This window comes from Oryx dammah, unplaced genomic scaffold (assembly GCF_014754425.2).
Source record: "Oryx dammah isolate SB20612 unplaced genomic scaffold, SCBI_Odam_1.1 HiC_scaffold_27, whole genome shotgun sequence".
In the NCBI taxonomy this organism is placed as follows: domain Eukaryota; kingdom Metazoa; phylum Chordata; class Mammalia; order Artiodactyla; family Bovidae; genus Oryx; species Oryx dammah.
This window is the reverse complement of record NW_024070211.1, coordinates 59,398,973-59,413,716: the sequence shown is the minus strand read 5'-3', so window position 1 is coordinate 59,413,716 and position 14,744 is coordinate 59,398,973. Positions and strand designations below refer to the sequence as shown.

Below are 14,744 nucleotides of genomic sequence, written 5' to 3'. Positions count from 1 at the left end.
TACCCCAGGTGTTTTCTTGACTTCCTACTTTTGCATTCCAGTCCCCTATAATGAAAAGGACATCTTTTTGGGGTGTTAGTTCTAGAAGGTCTTGTAGGTCTTCATAGAACTGTTCAACTTCAACTTCTTAAGTGTTACTGGTAGGGGCATAGACTTGGATTATTGTGATATTGAATGGTTTGCCTTGGAAACTAACAGAGATCATTGTCGTTTTTGTAATTGTATCCATGTACTAGGGATTATTTTCTAAGTCAAGTTTTTAAAAAACCTAAATGTTACACAGTCTACATAGCAAAAATCATAAAAGAGGACATAATCAAAAATTAATAAAAACAATAGAATAAAGCAAAAATGATCATCCTTATGGTTGTAGTTCAGTTCAGTTCAGTCGCTCAGTCCTTTCTGACTTTTTGCGACCCCATGAATCGCAGCACGCCAGGCATCCCTGTCCATCACCAACTCCTGGAGTTCACCCAGATTCACATCCATCGAGTCAGTGATGCCATCCAGCCATCTCATCCTCTGTCATCCCCTTCTCCTCCTGCCCCCAATCTCTCTCAGCATCAGAGTCTTTTCCAATGAGTCAACTCTTCGCGTGAGGTGGCCAAAGTTGTAGTAATACAGTTAAATTTTTTCTAAACTTCCTCAGGTGGTTAATAGTCTCATATTTCCTTAATAAACAAACACCAGACATGCGTGGTTTGCAATTAACACTCTTATAGCAGAAAACACCAAAATGATTATTTTTTAAAATTGGAATTGGGGACAAAGACACATGAATTAAATTTATACAAACTTAAAGCAGAGATAGAAAAATTAGTACCATTGAAAATAAAAATTAATATTAAAACTATAAAAGCTGTTGTAAAAATTGCTTGGGGGCTTCCTTGATGACTCAGTGGTAAGGAACCCACCTGATAATGCAGGATTAATCCTGGGTCAGGAAGATACCCTGGAGAAAGAAATGGCAATCCTCTCCATAGTATTATTGCTTGGAGAACACCATGGGCAGAGGAGCCTGGTGGGCTACTGTCCAGGGGGTCACAAAGAGTCAGATATGATTTAGCGACTAAACAACTACAAAAAATACTAATTTTTGTGGTCCTTAATTTAAAATGCTTATAAGGAATAGATATGTATGTATATTAAATAGTCAATCAAATGCCAAAAAAAAAAAAAAGCTTATTTCTAGCAATTATATGTTGATTGACACTGTCCTGATGTGAGTTGCATGTTTTCTAGGATTCAGGGATCAGGAGCCAGGCTAAAGGAAGTGGTCATTGCTTTTCCAGTTCGGTTTGCTAGATGAGTAATCTAATAGGCAGAGTTTAAGTAGAAAAGCTAGTGTTCAGAATTTGAGTGAAACTAAGATGCCAGCTGAGCTAAGCAGGAGAACAGTTTAAAAATGATCAATATTCACTTTTTTTGCAAATAATTGCTATAATCATTTGACCATCCCTGGTCATGCACAGCAGTGATCTTAGTCTGGGTGACTTGCTGGACAAAAACATAGTTTAAAGCAAGATTTTGATTTTTGTTCTTGCAATTTTAATAAATCAGATAAAGTTATAAATGCAAATGATTTAAGGGATATGACTAGAAATATACAATTAAACGTACACAAGTATAGCTTACAAATCTTTATGAAGTATTTAGAAAAATTACTACTAGAGATATAGGAAAGAAAATCAGTAATATATGAAGCACGTTTTTCCATTCTAACTTATCTGATAATGAACTAAATCTATAATTCAATAATATAATTATAATCTCAAATTCTCAACTACTTGAAAAATTTAAAATATAAAACAGGTTCAAAATTTACATTCATACTCAGACATGCAGAAATACAATTTTGCTTCTTTCCCCATATGAATTTAATATATTCACCAGTCCTTGATTCCTCTGTAGCAGAAAAATCTAACCTTGATGATAGGTTAGATGATAGGTTAGAATGTTAGTGCCTATTTAAAATTTAGTTAGTGCCTATTAAAAATTTTTGCACTATTCTGTTTGTGCTGAGTTATATGGGGTTTCTTCTTGCTCCTTCTTTTCCTTTGCATGTGCTAGTCACTGACTGGGGGCTTGTGGATAGCCTTGCATGGATTTAAAGTGTCTGCTTCTGTAGCCATTGTCCACAGTACCTGCTATGGCTTCAGGCTGTGGGGTCTAGTCATCTGAACATTTGGACCTCCAAATCAGCTAGTAGGACTTTACACACTCACTGAAGACCTCAGTCCATCCATATTCCCCATGCTGCTTTCATGCCCTGGGGGACTTCAGCAGTCTACCTCATACAGTGCCCCAGTGATCAGGCCATTAAGAACCAACCCTCAGAAACCTCTACGCTGCTACTTCTTATAGCTGTTGCTAACCTGTCTCTCTTGCAGCTAAGTTTCACTCTGAGGCCATGATAAATTTGAAGCATTTTTAACAGGCTTACAGGCATCACTGTTGCAGGAATCAGGGGAGAAATAACTCCTTGCATTTTCCAAAATCTGTCTTGTGACCTTCATCCACATTCACTCCATTCACTCATCAGGTTTCAGTCTCCCAGAGAGAAGCAAAAAGAGAGGTCCCACAGTATGTAATCTATGGTACTTTTGTTTCCACTATTTTTTTCCTAATATCTTCCACCCAGACTAGAAAGAGTTTTCTTTCCTTGATGAAATGGGAAATTACAATTTTGTAATATATACTCTCCTCCCTACTGTTTGACTTAAAAACTCTCTACTCCAAATCCTTCAAACATGTTTCTTTTTCTTTTTTCCTACTTAATTAAAAAAAAAATTGTTCTTTCTCTTTTTTGAATATTGATCTAATGTTTTCTTAAATCACAGCTGAGTGAAATAGAACATTTTTTTTTTAAACAAATTGAAGGTGGCCCAAAAAATGAACAAAATTTTCATTATATATTTAAAATTATAAAAAGAATAATAACTTACATCCACACAAAACCTCAACATTAATGATTACAGCAGCTTTATCTATAGCTGTCAAAATTTGGAAGCAATGAAGATGTCTTTCTGTAAGTGAATGTGTAAACAGATTGTGCTATGTACAGACAATGGAATATTATTCAATGCTAAAACAATATTTGAACTTTCTAGCCATATAAAGATACGGTGAAACCTTAAATCCATATTATTAAGTGAAAAAAGCCAATCTGAAATGGTTATTTACTGTGTGATTCCAACAATAAGACATTCTGGAAAAGGTAAAACTATTGAAACAGTTAAAAGATCAATGGTTGTCAGAGATTAGAATCAGGGGCTGGGGGAAGGATGAATTAGCAAAGAAAAGAGGATTTTTACAGCAGTGAAACTGTTCTATATGATGCTATACTGGTGGATGCATGTAATAATACATTTGTCCAAACCCATAGAATGTATAATACCAAAAGTAAAACATAATGTATGCTATGGACTTTGGGTGATCGTGATGTGTGAATGTAGGTCCACCAATTGAAACAAACCACTGATGGGAGCTTTTGTCAATGGGAGAGGAGACTATGCATGTTTGGGGGCACAGAGTATGAGGGAGAACTCTCTACCTTCCTCTCAATTCTGCTGTGAAACAAAAGCTGCTCTAACATAATAAAGTGTTTTATTTTGTTTATTTATTTTTATTTATTTTTAATTTATTTTTTATTTTACTTTACAATTCTGTATTGGTTTTAAAAAGTAAATACAAATAACAAATAGTCAACTCTGTTTTTACCTCACAAATTTGATTTATGCAATTTACAAAAGGGAAATGAATCTTTTTAATGCAAATGACTCAAACTGAAAATATTGGAATACTGCAATAAATCAACAAGGAAATTATCGAAGCAATGTTTTTACAAAGTATTTTTAGAATTGACAAACTCACTTTTTTTTTGTTTTCCAGAATATGTCTCAAGAGTTATGAGTCATTTTTAAATAGAGTCAAAGATAAAACTTCCAGAGTTTTACTGAAAGACAAATTTAGACTTGATCTAAATACTTGGCAAAAGAAAACTAGAGCTCAAACTCATTTACAATTTAAAGTGGGAGCACATGTATTTCAAGGCAAATAAAACATACATGTGGTTCAGTCAAAGAGAATCTATTAATTTATGATCTATTAATATAATTCAACCCACCAACAGATTAAATGCAAAATACTCTGTATTCTGTCACATGAATTTTTGAAATACCAATCAATGAATAAAACTGAGCATTCATTCATTTCAAACAAATAATAAATAAGTAAGCATCTAAATAATTTATGTGGAAAATGGGACTAGAAGTATCTCTTTAATGTGATATGGAATCAGAATCAGTATATACTGGGAAATATACAAAAATATGTTATTTTTGTTGTTTTTTATTTTTCCTAATGTTCTATACCATAATTATTGTTTATTGTTGTTTTGGCTATATTTTAGAAAGTTTTGGTGAGGGCAATGAAACAAAAAATGTATAAAAATTGGCTTGTAAAAAGAGGCAAGTATTTTAGGTATTTCATATGATTAGTACCTTGAAAAATTCAATGAAATTAGCTAAAAAATATATTATTTAATACACAGGTGTCTGGATTGAGAAAACAATAGGAGAGGCATATAATTTTCTTAATACAATTTTTAATTAATAAAAAACAAGGAATTTACACTGGAATTTATTGAGATATAAATGACATAATGTTATACTGGTTTTGTATAGCATAATGATCTGATATTTGCACAATATGTTTTTTAGATTTCATACAGTGGAAATTGTTAAAAGCTTGAAATTCAGTGGAATTAAGTTGATGATGAATATGTGAATGAAAAAAGTAAACTAATAACCTTAGGTGAGAGGCCTTACCAAAAATATTTTGAAAATAGAAACAGGCCCTGAATTATTGTATAGGAAGATGAAATATTTAAAAAACAACATTCTTCATTAAGTAAATGTGTTCAAGTCATGTATACTATCATGTAAGAAACAAAGTGCCAGTCTATGTTCGATACAGGATACAGGATGCTTGGGGCTGGTGCATGGGGATGATCCAGAGAGAGATATGGGGTGGGGGGTAGGAGGGGGATTCAGGATTGGGAGCTTGTACACACCCATGGTGGATTCATGTCAATGTATGGCAAAACCAATACAGTAGTGTAAAGTAAAATAAAGTAAAAATAAAATTAAAAAAATAAAACATTCTTCATTAAGTAAATGTGTTCATGGAAATAACAAATTCCATATTAATTCTCAAACTTCCAATAGACTACTTTAAATAAAATTATTCTGAAATTAAATTTTAAAATTAAAAAGGCATTTTTGGGAACACATGTACACCCGTGGTGGATTCATGTCAATGTATGGCAAAACCAATACAGAATTGTAAAGTAAAATAAAAAATAAATTAAAAATAAAATTAAAAAGGCAAAATATAAAATAATTATATTAGAGTAAAATAATAGAAAACAGACATGAGCAGCAGGGTTAATCATTCTTATCATAAATGTATAAAGAAATAATTTTTAAAAATAGTGTGGAATTTATGTGGGAAAAAGTAGACATCTGTAAACAGCCTTTTCTTAATCTGTAGCTATTCATATAAGAAGACATTTCCACTGGGAGAATAAATCCTTCTGAAATATACTCAAGCATTCATACGATTTAAGTATTATATGCCGAAGGTAACATTTCAAAGCAGGGAAGAAAAACTGGGTTACTCACTAAATGGTATTGGGATAAACCTGATGATAGAAACTACTCTGCTTCTGTTTTAAAACAGGAAGAATATTCATAACAGTTCAGGTTTGTTTTAAAAAGAATATTTTCTTTCCAAATGTAATTTGTAGTAATTTTTACTGGAAAGGGAAGTGGTAAACATACATACTATTCCATCGCTTTCCCAGAGACAACTACCATTAATAGCTCAGTGTTATTTCCTCAGATCTAAATTGTAAGCCCATTTTTTATTATTGACATCATACTTTACTCCCAACTATAACTCTTGTATTTTTAAATCAACATTCTACTCATTTTCCACTTTACAACAAATGTTTTCTAAGCACCATTATTGATAACTAAGAGCCTATTATATCAATTCTCAATTTTCCGTCTAAATAAATGTATGAGTTATGTGAATTGTTTTCTATTTTTCATCTTCATAAAATATTTCTGTTAACAGCTGTGTTGATAAGGTGTTTTTGATACAATACAGAATAAACTAGGCTTGAATAGAGGTATATTTTGTTTGTCCCTTGGTTTTACTTTGATTGTACTCTCTAAGATATTTGCATGAGATAAATATAAAGATGTTGATTTTCTTTGCTTTTTTCTTCCTTCTGTAAATTATTGTTGTATTTAGTATTAAAAGGGTTCAGAAAGGATGTAAAATAGTTTTGTAAAATAAGCTCTTAAAAAGAAAGCAATTACAGTTATTTTTATGTGGCCTAATCAGTATCCTTTTAAATGTGTAATCAAGTGGCATCTATAATTATTTGAGCCACTTGGCTCATGCTACAACTGAATCTACTGAAATTCACTTGCTTACTTTCCTTTTCCTTTACTCCTTTTTTAGAGCTTATAACTAAAAGTTGTTTTTTTTTCTTCCATAAAGCTTAGTTTTGGAGGAATTCCAGTACCAGGCAAACCTGGGACCTTTTTAAAGAAAAACTTCCATGGATGTATTGAAAACCTTTACTACAATGGAGTAAACATAATTGACCTGGCTAAAAGGCGAAAGCATCAGATCTATACTGTGGTAAGTCAGCATCCATTCCAGCTTGATGATTTCTTACATTTCAATGTGGTTAAGACTTGCTTTCCCCATCATACACCTGGCACTTCCTCATAATATATTTACATCACACTCTTGGATGTCTAAAGAGACTCCAAGGTGAAATTGGAGAGAGGGAGGCACAGTAGGGACTGAGTGGGTATGAAGTGCATAATTGGGAGAAACCAATGTTTTAGAGGTACCTACTGAATTCTATGTTCCTGGCTTGAGTTTGTGCCATCTGTGGGCAGGGCTTGCAATCTATACTGGGTTGAATGAATCTCTTTATTATCCCTGAGAAATGTGGCAAAACAACCACAGATTCTATTAAATTATATTGCTGGTGAATTATACATTTGTCTACTTACTGCTGTTGTTAAAAAGTTGGGCATTTTGAAGAACAGAGGTTAAATTTTTGATGTTGCTCCTTGGGTCTCAAGATGCCAATACATGCTTGCTTTCTTCTTTCCACCATTTAGGAGTTTCCTTGGTTTTATTTATATATAATGTTAGAGTTTTTAGTTGTACTTAGTGGGAGAAATAGAGAAAATCATACTACTCCATCCTGCTAGAAACAGAGGTCCATTAAACTAACAGTATTGTAAAAGCTTTCACAAGACTAGACCCCCTTATCATTGACTAGTAGATGATGCTTCTCCTTGCAATCTGATCACTGGACTACCTGGAAAAATTGGAATTTAAATGATCTTTTTTTTTTCCCTTGATAAGTATAATGTGTAAAAAATATTTTATGTTTGGAGGTTCCACATATTAACATTTTTTTTTTAAGTAGCCATTGGATTCCAGCATGAGAAACAGCCTTGCTTGTGGAAAATCACAGTTTGGTTAAAGTCTATAATATTTTAAAATGCTTGTCTCTAGCTCAGGCTCCAGGTTTTTGACAATGTTACCCATATGTGCCAAGGTTATTCATTAACTAAGTAACTAATCCACATTGCAGGCAGATTCTTTACCAGCTGAGCCACCAGGGGAGCTCATGAATACTGGAGTAGATAGCTTATCCCTTCTCCAGCAGATCTTCCCGACCCAGGAATTGAACCACAGTCTCTTGCATGGCAGGCAGATTCTTTATGAGCTGAGCTACCAAGTTAGGAAGTCCTATTGTTATTTATTAACTAATTAACCTAAGCACTAACTTGCTGATGACATTTTGTTTAGGCGTAGGTCAGGAAAGCATACTCCTGCCCATTGTTCCTCAATATTATTCCTGCAAAATATTTCATAACATACACATTTCATTGAGTTTAATCTACAGAAACAGTGGAATCACACATCACTAGGAGTTTGAAAGTGACACTCAGTAATGTCTGACTCTTTGTGACCCCATGGACTGTATAGTCCATGGAATTCTCCAGGCCATGGAATTCTCCAGGAGTGGGTAGCCCTTCCCTTTTCCAGGGGATCTTCCGAACCTAGGGATCAAACCCAGGTCTCCTGCATTGCAGGTGGATTCTTTACCAGCTGAGCCACAAGGGAAGCCCAAGAATACTGGAGTGGGTAGCCTATATCTTCTTCAGAGGATCTTCCTGACCCAGGAATCGAACCTGGGTCTTCTGCATTGCAGGTGGATTCTTTATCAACTGAACTAGTTTAGCTTAGACTAATATCATGAATGTCAACGCACCTAAAAGGAGAAAAGAACTGCCTGTCATTATGGGAAGAGTTGGAATCACAATTTGAAACACACAGAACTTAATGAAACATTGCTACTTTCGTTGTTCACAAACTGGCTTCAGAAGTGTGAGAACCTGAGCCTTAGATATAAATAAACCCAATTCCTATTGTTATCAAGTCCACACTTGCGCTGTTTGCCCCTCAATAGGCCAATAAATGGAGAGATGAGGCCTTGGGGCAAGGAATAGCGACTTTCTTCAGAAAGCCAGCAGACCTAGGAGTCCCAAAGAACCATCTTCTCCAAGCTAAAATTTAGACTTTTTAATGCTAAAATAGGAGGGAGTGAGCCTGTTGCACGCTTGCTGGTGTAAAAATCCTTTGTTATTGCAGCTGTCCACATAGGTCAGATCATGGTGTTCCTCAAAACTCCAATAAGACAGATGTTATTCTCTGTTTGGCAAGTTTTACCTATATGAATGAAAAAGTGTTATGTCTTTAATGAGCAGAGCATTGAGAAAGGGCTCTCCTGTATATTTCAGGCTATGGACAACATTCTTAACTTGTAGTGAAAGCAACAAAATATAAAAGTTAAAGTAAAAGAAACATATCCAATATGGAGTCAGATTTGTCTTCCCTATTACACTTTGGCAACACTCATAGAAAACTCCACACATAAATTAAGTTAGGAAATATATTAAATGATAAGATATATTAAATAATAAGTCATTGAACATACAGAGCAAAAAAAAAGGAAGTCAGGGAGAATAAGAAGAGGAAAATCCCCTGAATTTATGAATATTGATAGCTTTCATCATTTCCTTTTTGGAGAGGATCATTAGCTACAATTTTAATAAATGTTTTGTTGATTTTAAACCATTATAGCACTTACCAAGCTACCAAAATTTCACTACCATACTTGATTTCTCAGAGTTTAATTGGCAGTATTATTAATATGAATCATAAAGAATCTATTTTATCATTAATGCACTTGGGGGGGAATTCAAAAAAATAATTTTTGGTTCTTTGCAGATAAAGAACCATTAGTGTTAAACTTCTCAATTTAAAGGGTGGGATAAACATATTATTTTTCTCCTAAATTGCTTCTATCACCTTGCTTAGGTGAATTTTCCTATCACTACACACACACACACACACACACACACACACACACATTTATACACTTCGTCTTTTTTCTTTAGGAATTCCACATGAAAAGGAATTGTTTGCACCATTAATTACACATACAAACAGTTTTATTTCCCTACTCAGGCTTACAGTTTCCCCCAAAGACATGGTATCAACTACAAAATCAGCTTTGTTCCAAGTCACTAAGCCACAGATGTGCTAAGTAAGGGCTTTTGAGAAGGATGATGTTTTTGTCCTTTGCCAGTGTTCACAGGCTCTCATAGTTACTGAGTTTGGGAAAGTTCGGAGTTGAGCAGGAGACTCAGGGAATCAACAAATCAGGCAACAAATTTAAGGTAATACCCATCAGTTACAAAAGGTAATTCAAGAAGCACAAGCCACATCCAGCACAGAACCCTCTCTGACAGGCTGCATTTCTGCAGCATCCCTATTGCAATTCATCATTCCTTTCTTGTGGGACCTGCCCACTCCTTGGAGATTTAACAGCTGTTCCATGGGGACAATTCAATTTAGTCTTTATAGCTCAATTTGACTACAAGATGATCCTCCACATCCCGAGATGCAGTAAAACTAACAGCTTAAAGTAGACATAAAAGCACCTCACTTTTCTACCTCAAATCTTCCACACTATGCTAATATAGTACCATATAACAAACAATCAGAAAATAAATGGTCCATTGAAGTGTGTGTACAGTACCTGTAATGTGGATTATTATATACATAATATAAGAAATATATTGCCTTGCAAGTTTCCTGAAAATGATTAATTTCATATCTTCTACTTCATAACAAATGCCACTTTCTTGGAGCTCTCCTTTTAGAGTTTTGAATCCCCTTTCACAGAGACAATGAGAGTAACTTGGTGGTCTGAAAGTTGTCTTGATTATAGGTATTAAAATGATTATTTCTCATTTAAAAGAAAAGCATAGAATAAATGCTTATATAACTTGACTTTACCTTCAGTGGGAGGGGGGACAAAGGCAGATGGCCATTAGCAGGACTATGTTTATAGAACTGGCTTTGGAGCTATTTGACCATGTCAATTGGCTTCTGTATCTTTGTCTCCAAATAGTTGGATGGGTGTTGGCTAACAAGCATGTGTGATGATACCCCCAACTTCATGGCTGAAATGGCTAAGCAATCACAAAATGCATTTCTCCTCAGCCTACAGGAAAGCCTGGCAGTCTTCTCAATACAGTGTTCCTGGGCAGCACCATAGTTATATAATTGTTGAAAAACTGTTTAGATGCCTAATCTTAATCAAGGGCTCACTCAGTCATGGAGCCTAGGGCAATTTACCAAACCTCAGTATCTTCATATGTAAAATGAGACAATTATAGTTCCACCTCAGATTGTTATTGTGATGATTAATATATGTTTAGCACAGTGTAAGGCTCAGTTTGTAAAAAAAAAAAAAAAAAAAATTCACCTGCAATGCAGGAGGCCCGGGTTTGATCGCAGGGTCAGGAAAATCCCCTTGTGATAGTAAGGGCAACCCACTCCAGTATTCTTCCCTGGGAAGTCCCATAGACAGAGAAGGCTGGTGGATAGTGCATGGGGTCTCAAGAGTCAGACAAAACTTAGTGACTAAACCACCACCACCAAGGTCCACAGTAAGCACTCAGTACTTTGAAGGTATTATTAAGGAACATTTCTACCTATCTTTTTTTTCATTCTTTCATTATTTTTTATTTTATTTTTTTTTTTTCGATTCTTACATGTTATTATACATGTTTCAATGCCATTCTCCCAAATCATCACACCCTCTCCCTCTCCCTCTGAGTCCAAAAGTCCGCTATACACATCTGTGTCTCTTTTGCTGTCCTGCATACAGGGTCATCATTGCCATCTTCCTAAATTCCATATATATGTGTTAGTATACTGTATTGGTGTTTATTAAGGAACATTTCTACCAATCAGTCAGTTCAGTCGCTCAGTTGTGTCCGACTCTTTGTGACCCGATGAACTGCAGAATGCCAGGCTTCCCTGTCCAACACCAACTCCCGAAGCTTACTTAAATTCATGTCCATTGAGTTGGTGATGCCATCAAACTATCTCATCCTCTGTAGTCCCCTTCTGCTTCCGCCTTCAATCTTTCCCAGAATCAGGGTCATTTCCAATGAGTAGGTTCTTCCCATCAGGTGGCCAAAGTATTGGAGTTTCAGCTTCAATATGAGTCCTTCCAATGAATATTCAGGACTGATTTCCTTTAGGATAGATTGGTTGGATCTCCTTGCAGTCCAAGAAACTCTCAAGAATCTTCTCCAACACCACAGTTCAAAAGCATCAATTCTTTGGCTCTCAACTTTCTTTATAGACCAACTCTCACATCCATATATGACTACTGGAAAAATCAAAGTTTTGACTAGATGGACCTTTGTTGGCAAAGTAATGTCTCTGGTTTTTAACGTGCTGTCTAGGTTGATCATAACTTTCCTTCCAAGGAGCAAGCATCTTTTAATTTCATGGTGACAGTCACCATCTCCAGTGATTGTGGATCCCCCAAAAATAAAGTCTGTCACTGGTTCCATTGTTTCCCCATCTATTTGCCATGAAATGATGGGACCAGATGCCATGATCTTAGTTTTTTGAATGTTAAACTTTAAGCCAACTTTTTCACTCTCCTCTTTCACTTTCATCAAGAGGCTCTTTAGTTCTTCTTCATGTTCTGCCATAAGAGTGGTGTTATCTGCATATCTGAGGTTATTGATATTTTTCCTGGCAATCTTGATTCCAGCTTGTGCTTCATCCAGCCTAGCATTTCTCATGATGTACTCTGCATGTAAGTTAAATAAACAGGGTGACAGTATACAGCTTTGATGGACTCCTTTCCCAATTTGGAACCAGTCTGTTGTTCCATGTTCAATTTTAACTGTCACTTCTTGACCTGTATACAGATTTCTCAGGAGGCAGGTCAAGTGGTCTGGTATTCTCATTTCTTTAAGAATTTTCCACAGTTTGTTGTGATCCACACAGTCAAAGGCTTAGGCATAGTCAAAGAAGCAGAAATCGATGTTTTTTGGGAATTCACTTGCTTTTTCAATGATCCAAAGGTTGTTGGCAATTTGATCTCTACTTCCTCTGCCTTTTCTAAATCTGGCTTGAATATCTGGAAGTTTGTGGTTCACGTACTGTTAAAGCCTGGCTTGGAGACTTTTGAGCATTTGAGTAGTTTCAGCATTATTTGGCTTTCCCTTTCTTTGGGACTGGAATGAAAACTGACCTTTTCTAGTCCTGTGGCCACGGTTGAGTTTCCCAAATTTGCTGGCATATTGAGTGCAGCACTTTCACAGCGACATCTCTTAGGATTTGAAATAGCTCAACTGGAATTCCATCACCTCCACTAGCTTTGTTCATAGTGATGCTTCCTAAGGCCCACTTGACTTCAGATTCCAGGATGTCTGGCTCTAGGTGAGTGATCACACCATCATGATTATCTGGGTCATTAAGATCTTTATTGTCTAGTTCTTCTTTGTATTCTTACCACCTCTTCTTAATATCTTCTGCTTCTCTTAGGTCCATACCATTTCTGTCCTTTATTGAGCCCATCTTTGCATGAAATGTTCCCTTGATATCTCTAATTTTCTTGAAGAGATCTCTAGTCTTTCCCATTCTATGGTTTTCCTCTATCTCTTTGCACTAATCACTGAGGAAGGCTTTCTTATCACTTCTTGCTATTCTTTGGACCTCTGCATTCAAATGGGTATATCTTTCCTTTTCTCCTTTGCCTTTCAGTTCTTTTCTTTTCACAGCTATTTGTAAGGCCGTCTCAGATAACCATTTTGCCTTTTTGAATTTCTTTTTCTTGGGAATGGTCTTGATCACTGCCTCCTGCACAATGTCACAAACCTCTGTTCATAGTTCTTCAGGTACTTCATCAGATCTAATCCCTTCAATCTATTTGTCACTTTCAGTGTATAATTGTAAGGGATTTGATTTAGGTCATACCTGAATGGTCTAGTGGTTTTCCCAACTTTCTTCAATTTAAGTCTGAATTTGTCAGTAAGGCATTCATGATCTGAGCCACAGTCAGCTACTAGTCTTTTTTTTTTTTTTGCTGACTATATAGAGCTTCTCCTTCTTTGGGTGCAAAGAATATAATCAATATGATTTTGGTATTGACCATCTGGTGATGTCCATGTGTAGAGTCTTCTCTTGTGTTATTGGAAGAGGGTGTTTGGTGTGACCAGTGTGTTCTCTTGGCAAAGTTCTGTTAGCCTTTGCCCTGCTTCATTCTGTACTCCAAGGCCAAATTTGCCTGTTACTCCAGGTATTTCTTGACTTCCTTCATTCCAGTACCTTATAATGAAAAGGACATCTTTTCTGGGTGTTAGTTCTAGAAGGTCTTATAGGTCTTTATAGAACTGTTCAGTTTCAACTTCTTCAGCATTACTGGTTGGGGCATAGACTTGGATTATTGTGATATTGAATGGTTTGCTTGGAAATGAACAGAGATCATTCTGTAGTTTTTGAGACTGAATCAAAGTACAGCATTTTGGACTCTTTTGTTGACTATGATGGCTACTCCATTTCTTCTAAGGGATTCTTACCAATAAGTTCAACTTAAGTTGGCATGTAAGCCAATATTTGTTTGTTTATTTATTTATTTGTTTGTTTGTTTGTTTGTTTGTTTTGTGTATATAATTAATGACTCACATAGCATTCTTGCATTTTATGATCCCAAGAAATAATAAAAGTAGATTGGTTTGGTCATGTTCTGCTCCTGTATCTGTGGTTATAGTTTATTCCCAAACCATATAAATCATGAAGTACATTTTGGGTAAATGTATTATAGATCCCTTTCGTTTGAGGAATTTAATGACTCACTCTAGTCCAGATTTGATGAAATGATGGACTTCTCTAAAATAAGATATTTAAAATAGATGTTGCCCAGTGGACTTGGGTGTAACAGGCAAATTAAGTAGGCTTTGTAAAATTTATCTTCCGTTTGCATGTCACTGCCATGAAAGTTGTTGGAGTGTGTTGTTTATTTCTTAAAGCTCTGAAGCCAAGAGATAAGGATAAGTGTATACATGAGATAACATACACGTTCACATTTCCATATGTGTGGGCACCCATATGCCCGCACATGCACACACAGACTTATAGTGTTTGTCTTACCTTCCTGTGACTGAGAACCTCCTGAAAATTGCTCAGAGAAAAAAATCCCTGGTGTCTAGTGAAGCCTAATCTCTAGCTTATTCCTGGGATCACATTTCATCCCTGTAGTT

The 14,744-nt window shown here is 35.5% G+C and overlaps 1 protein-coding gene and 1 long non-coding RNA gene across 7 annotated transcripts in view; one reads left to right on the top strand and one right to left on the bottom strand.

Moving 5' to 3' along the window:
• The window catches only part of CNTNAP5 (contactin associated protein family member 5), a 1,071,087-nt gene that overhangs the window by 515,595 nt on the left and 540,748 nt on the right, over positions 1-14,744 (top strand). For 4 of the 6 annotated variants that reach the window (XM_040228919.1, XM_040228923.1, XM_040228924.1 and 1 more), the window contains one exon: positions 6,574-6,717. The exons of 1 other annotated variant lie outside the window; for it this stretch is intronic. In XM_040228919.1, coding sequence (XP_040084853.1) covers positions 6,574-6,717 — 144 coding nt within the window. The remainder of the gene's footprint in view (positions 1-6,573; positions 6,718-14,744) is intronic. One more of the 6 variants, XM_040228920.1, reaches the window with a different exon arrangement.
• LOC120854700 overlaps positions 1-14,744 on the bottom strand; it is a 381,893-nt gene that overhangs the window by 180,394 nt on the left and 186,755 nt on the right. Inside the window, exon 2 of the long non-coding RNA XR_005719045.1 lies at positions 10,683-10,690. This is a non-coding gene — a long non-coding RNA (uncharacterized LOC120854700). The remainder of the gene's footprint in view (positions 1-10,682; positions 10,691-14,744) is intronic.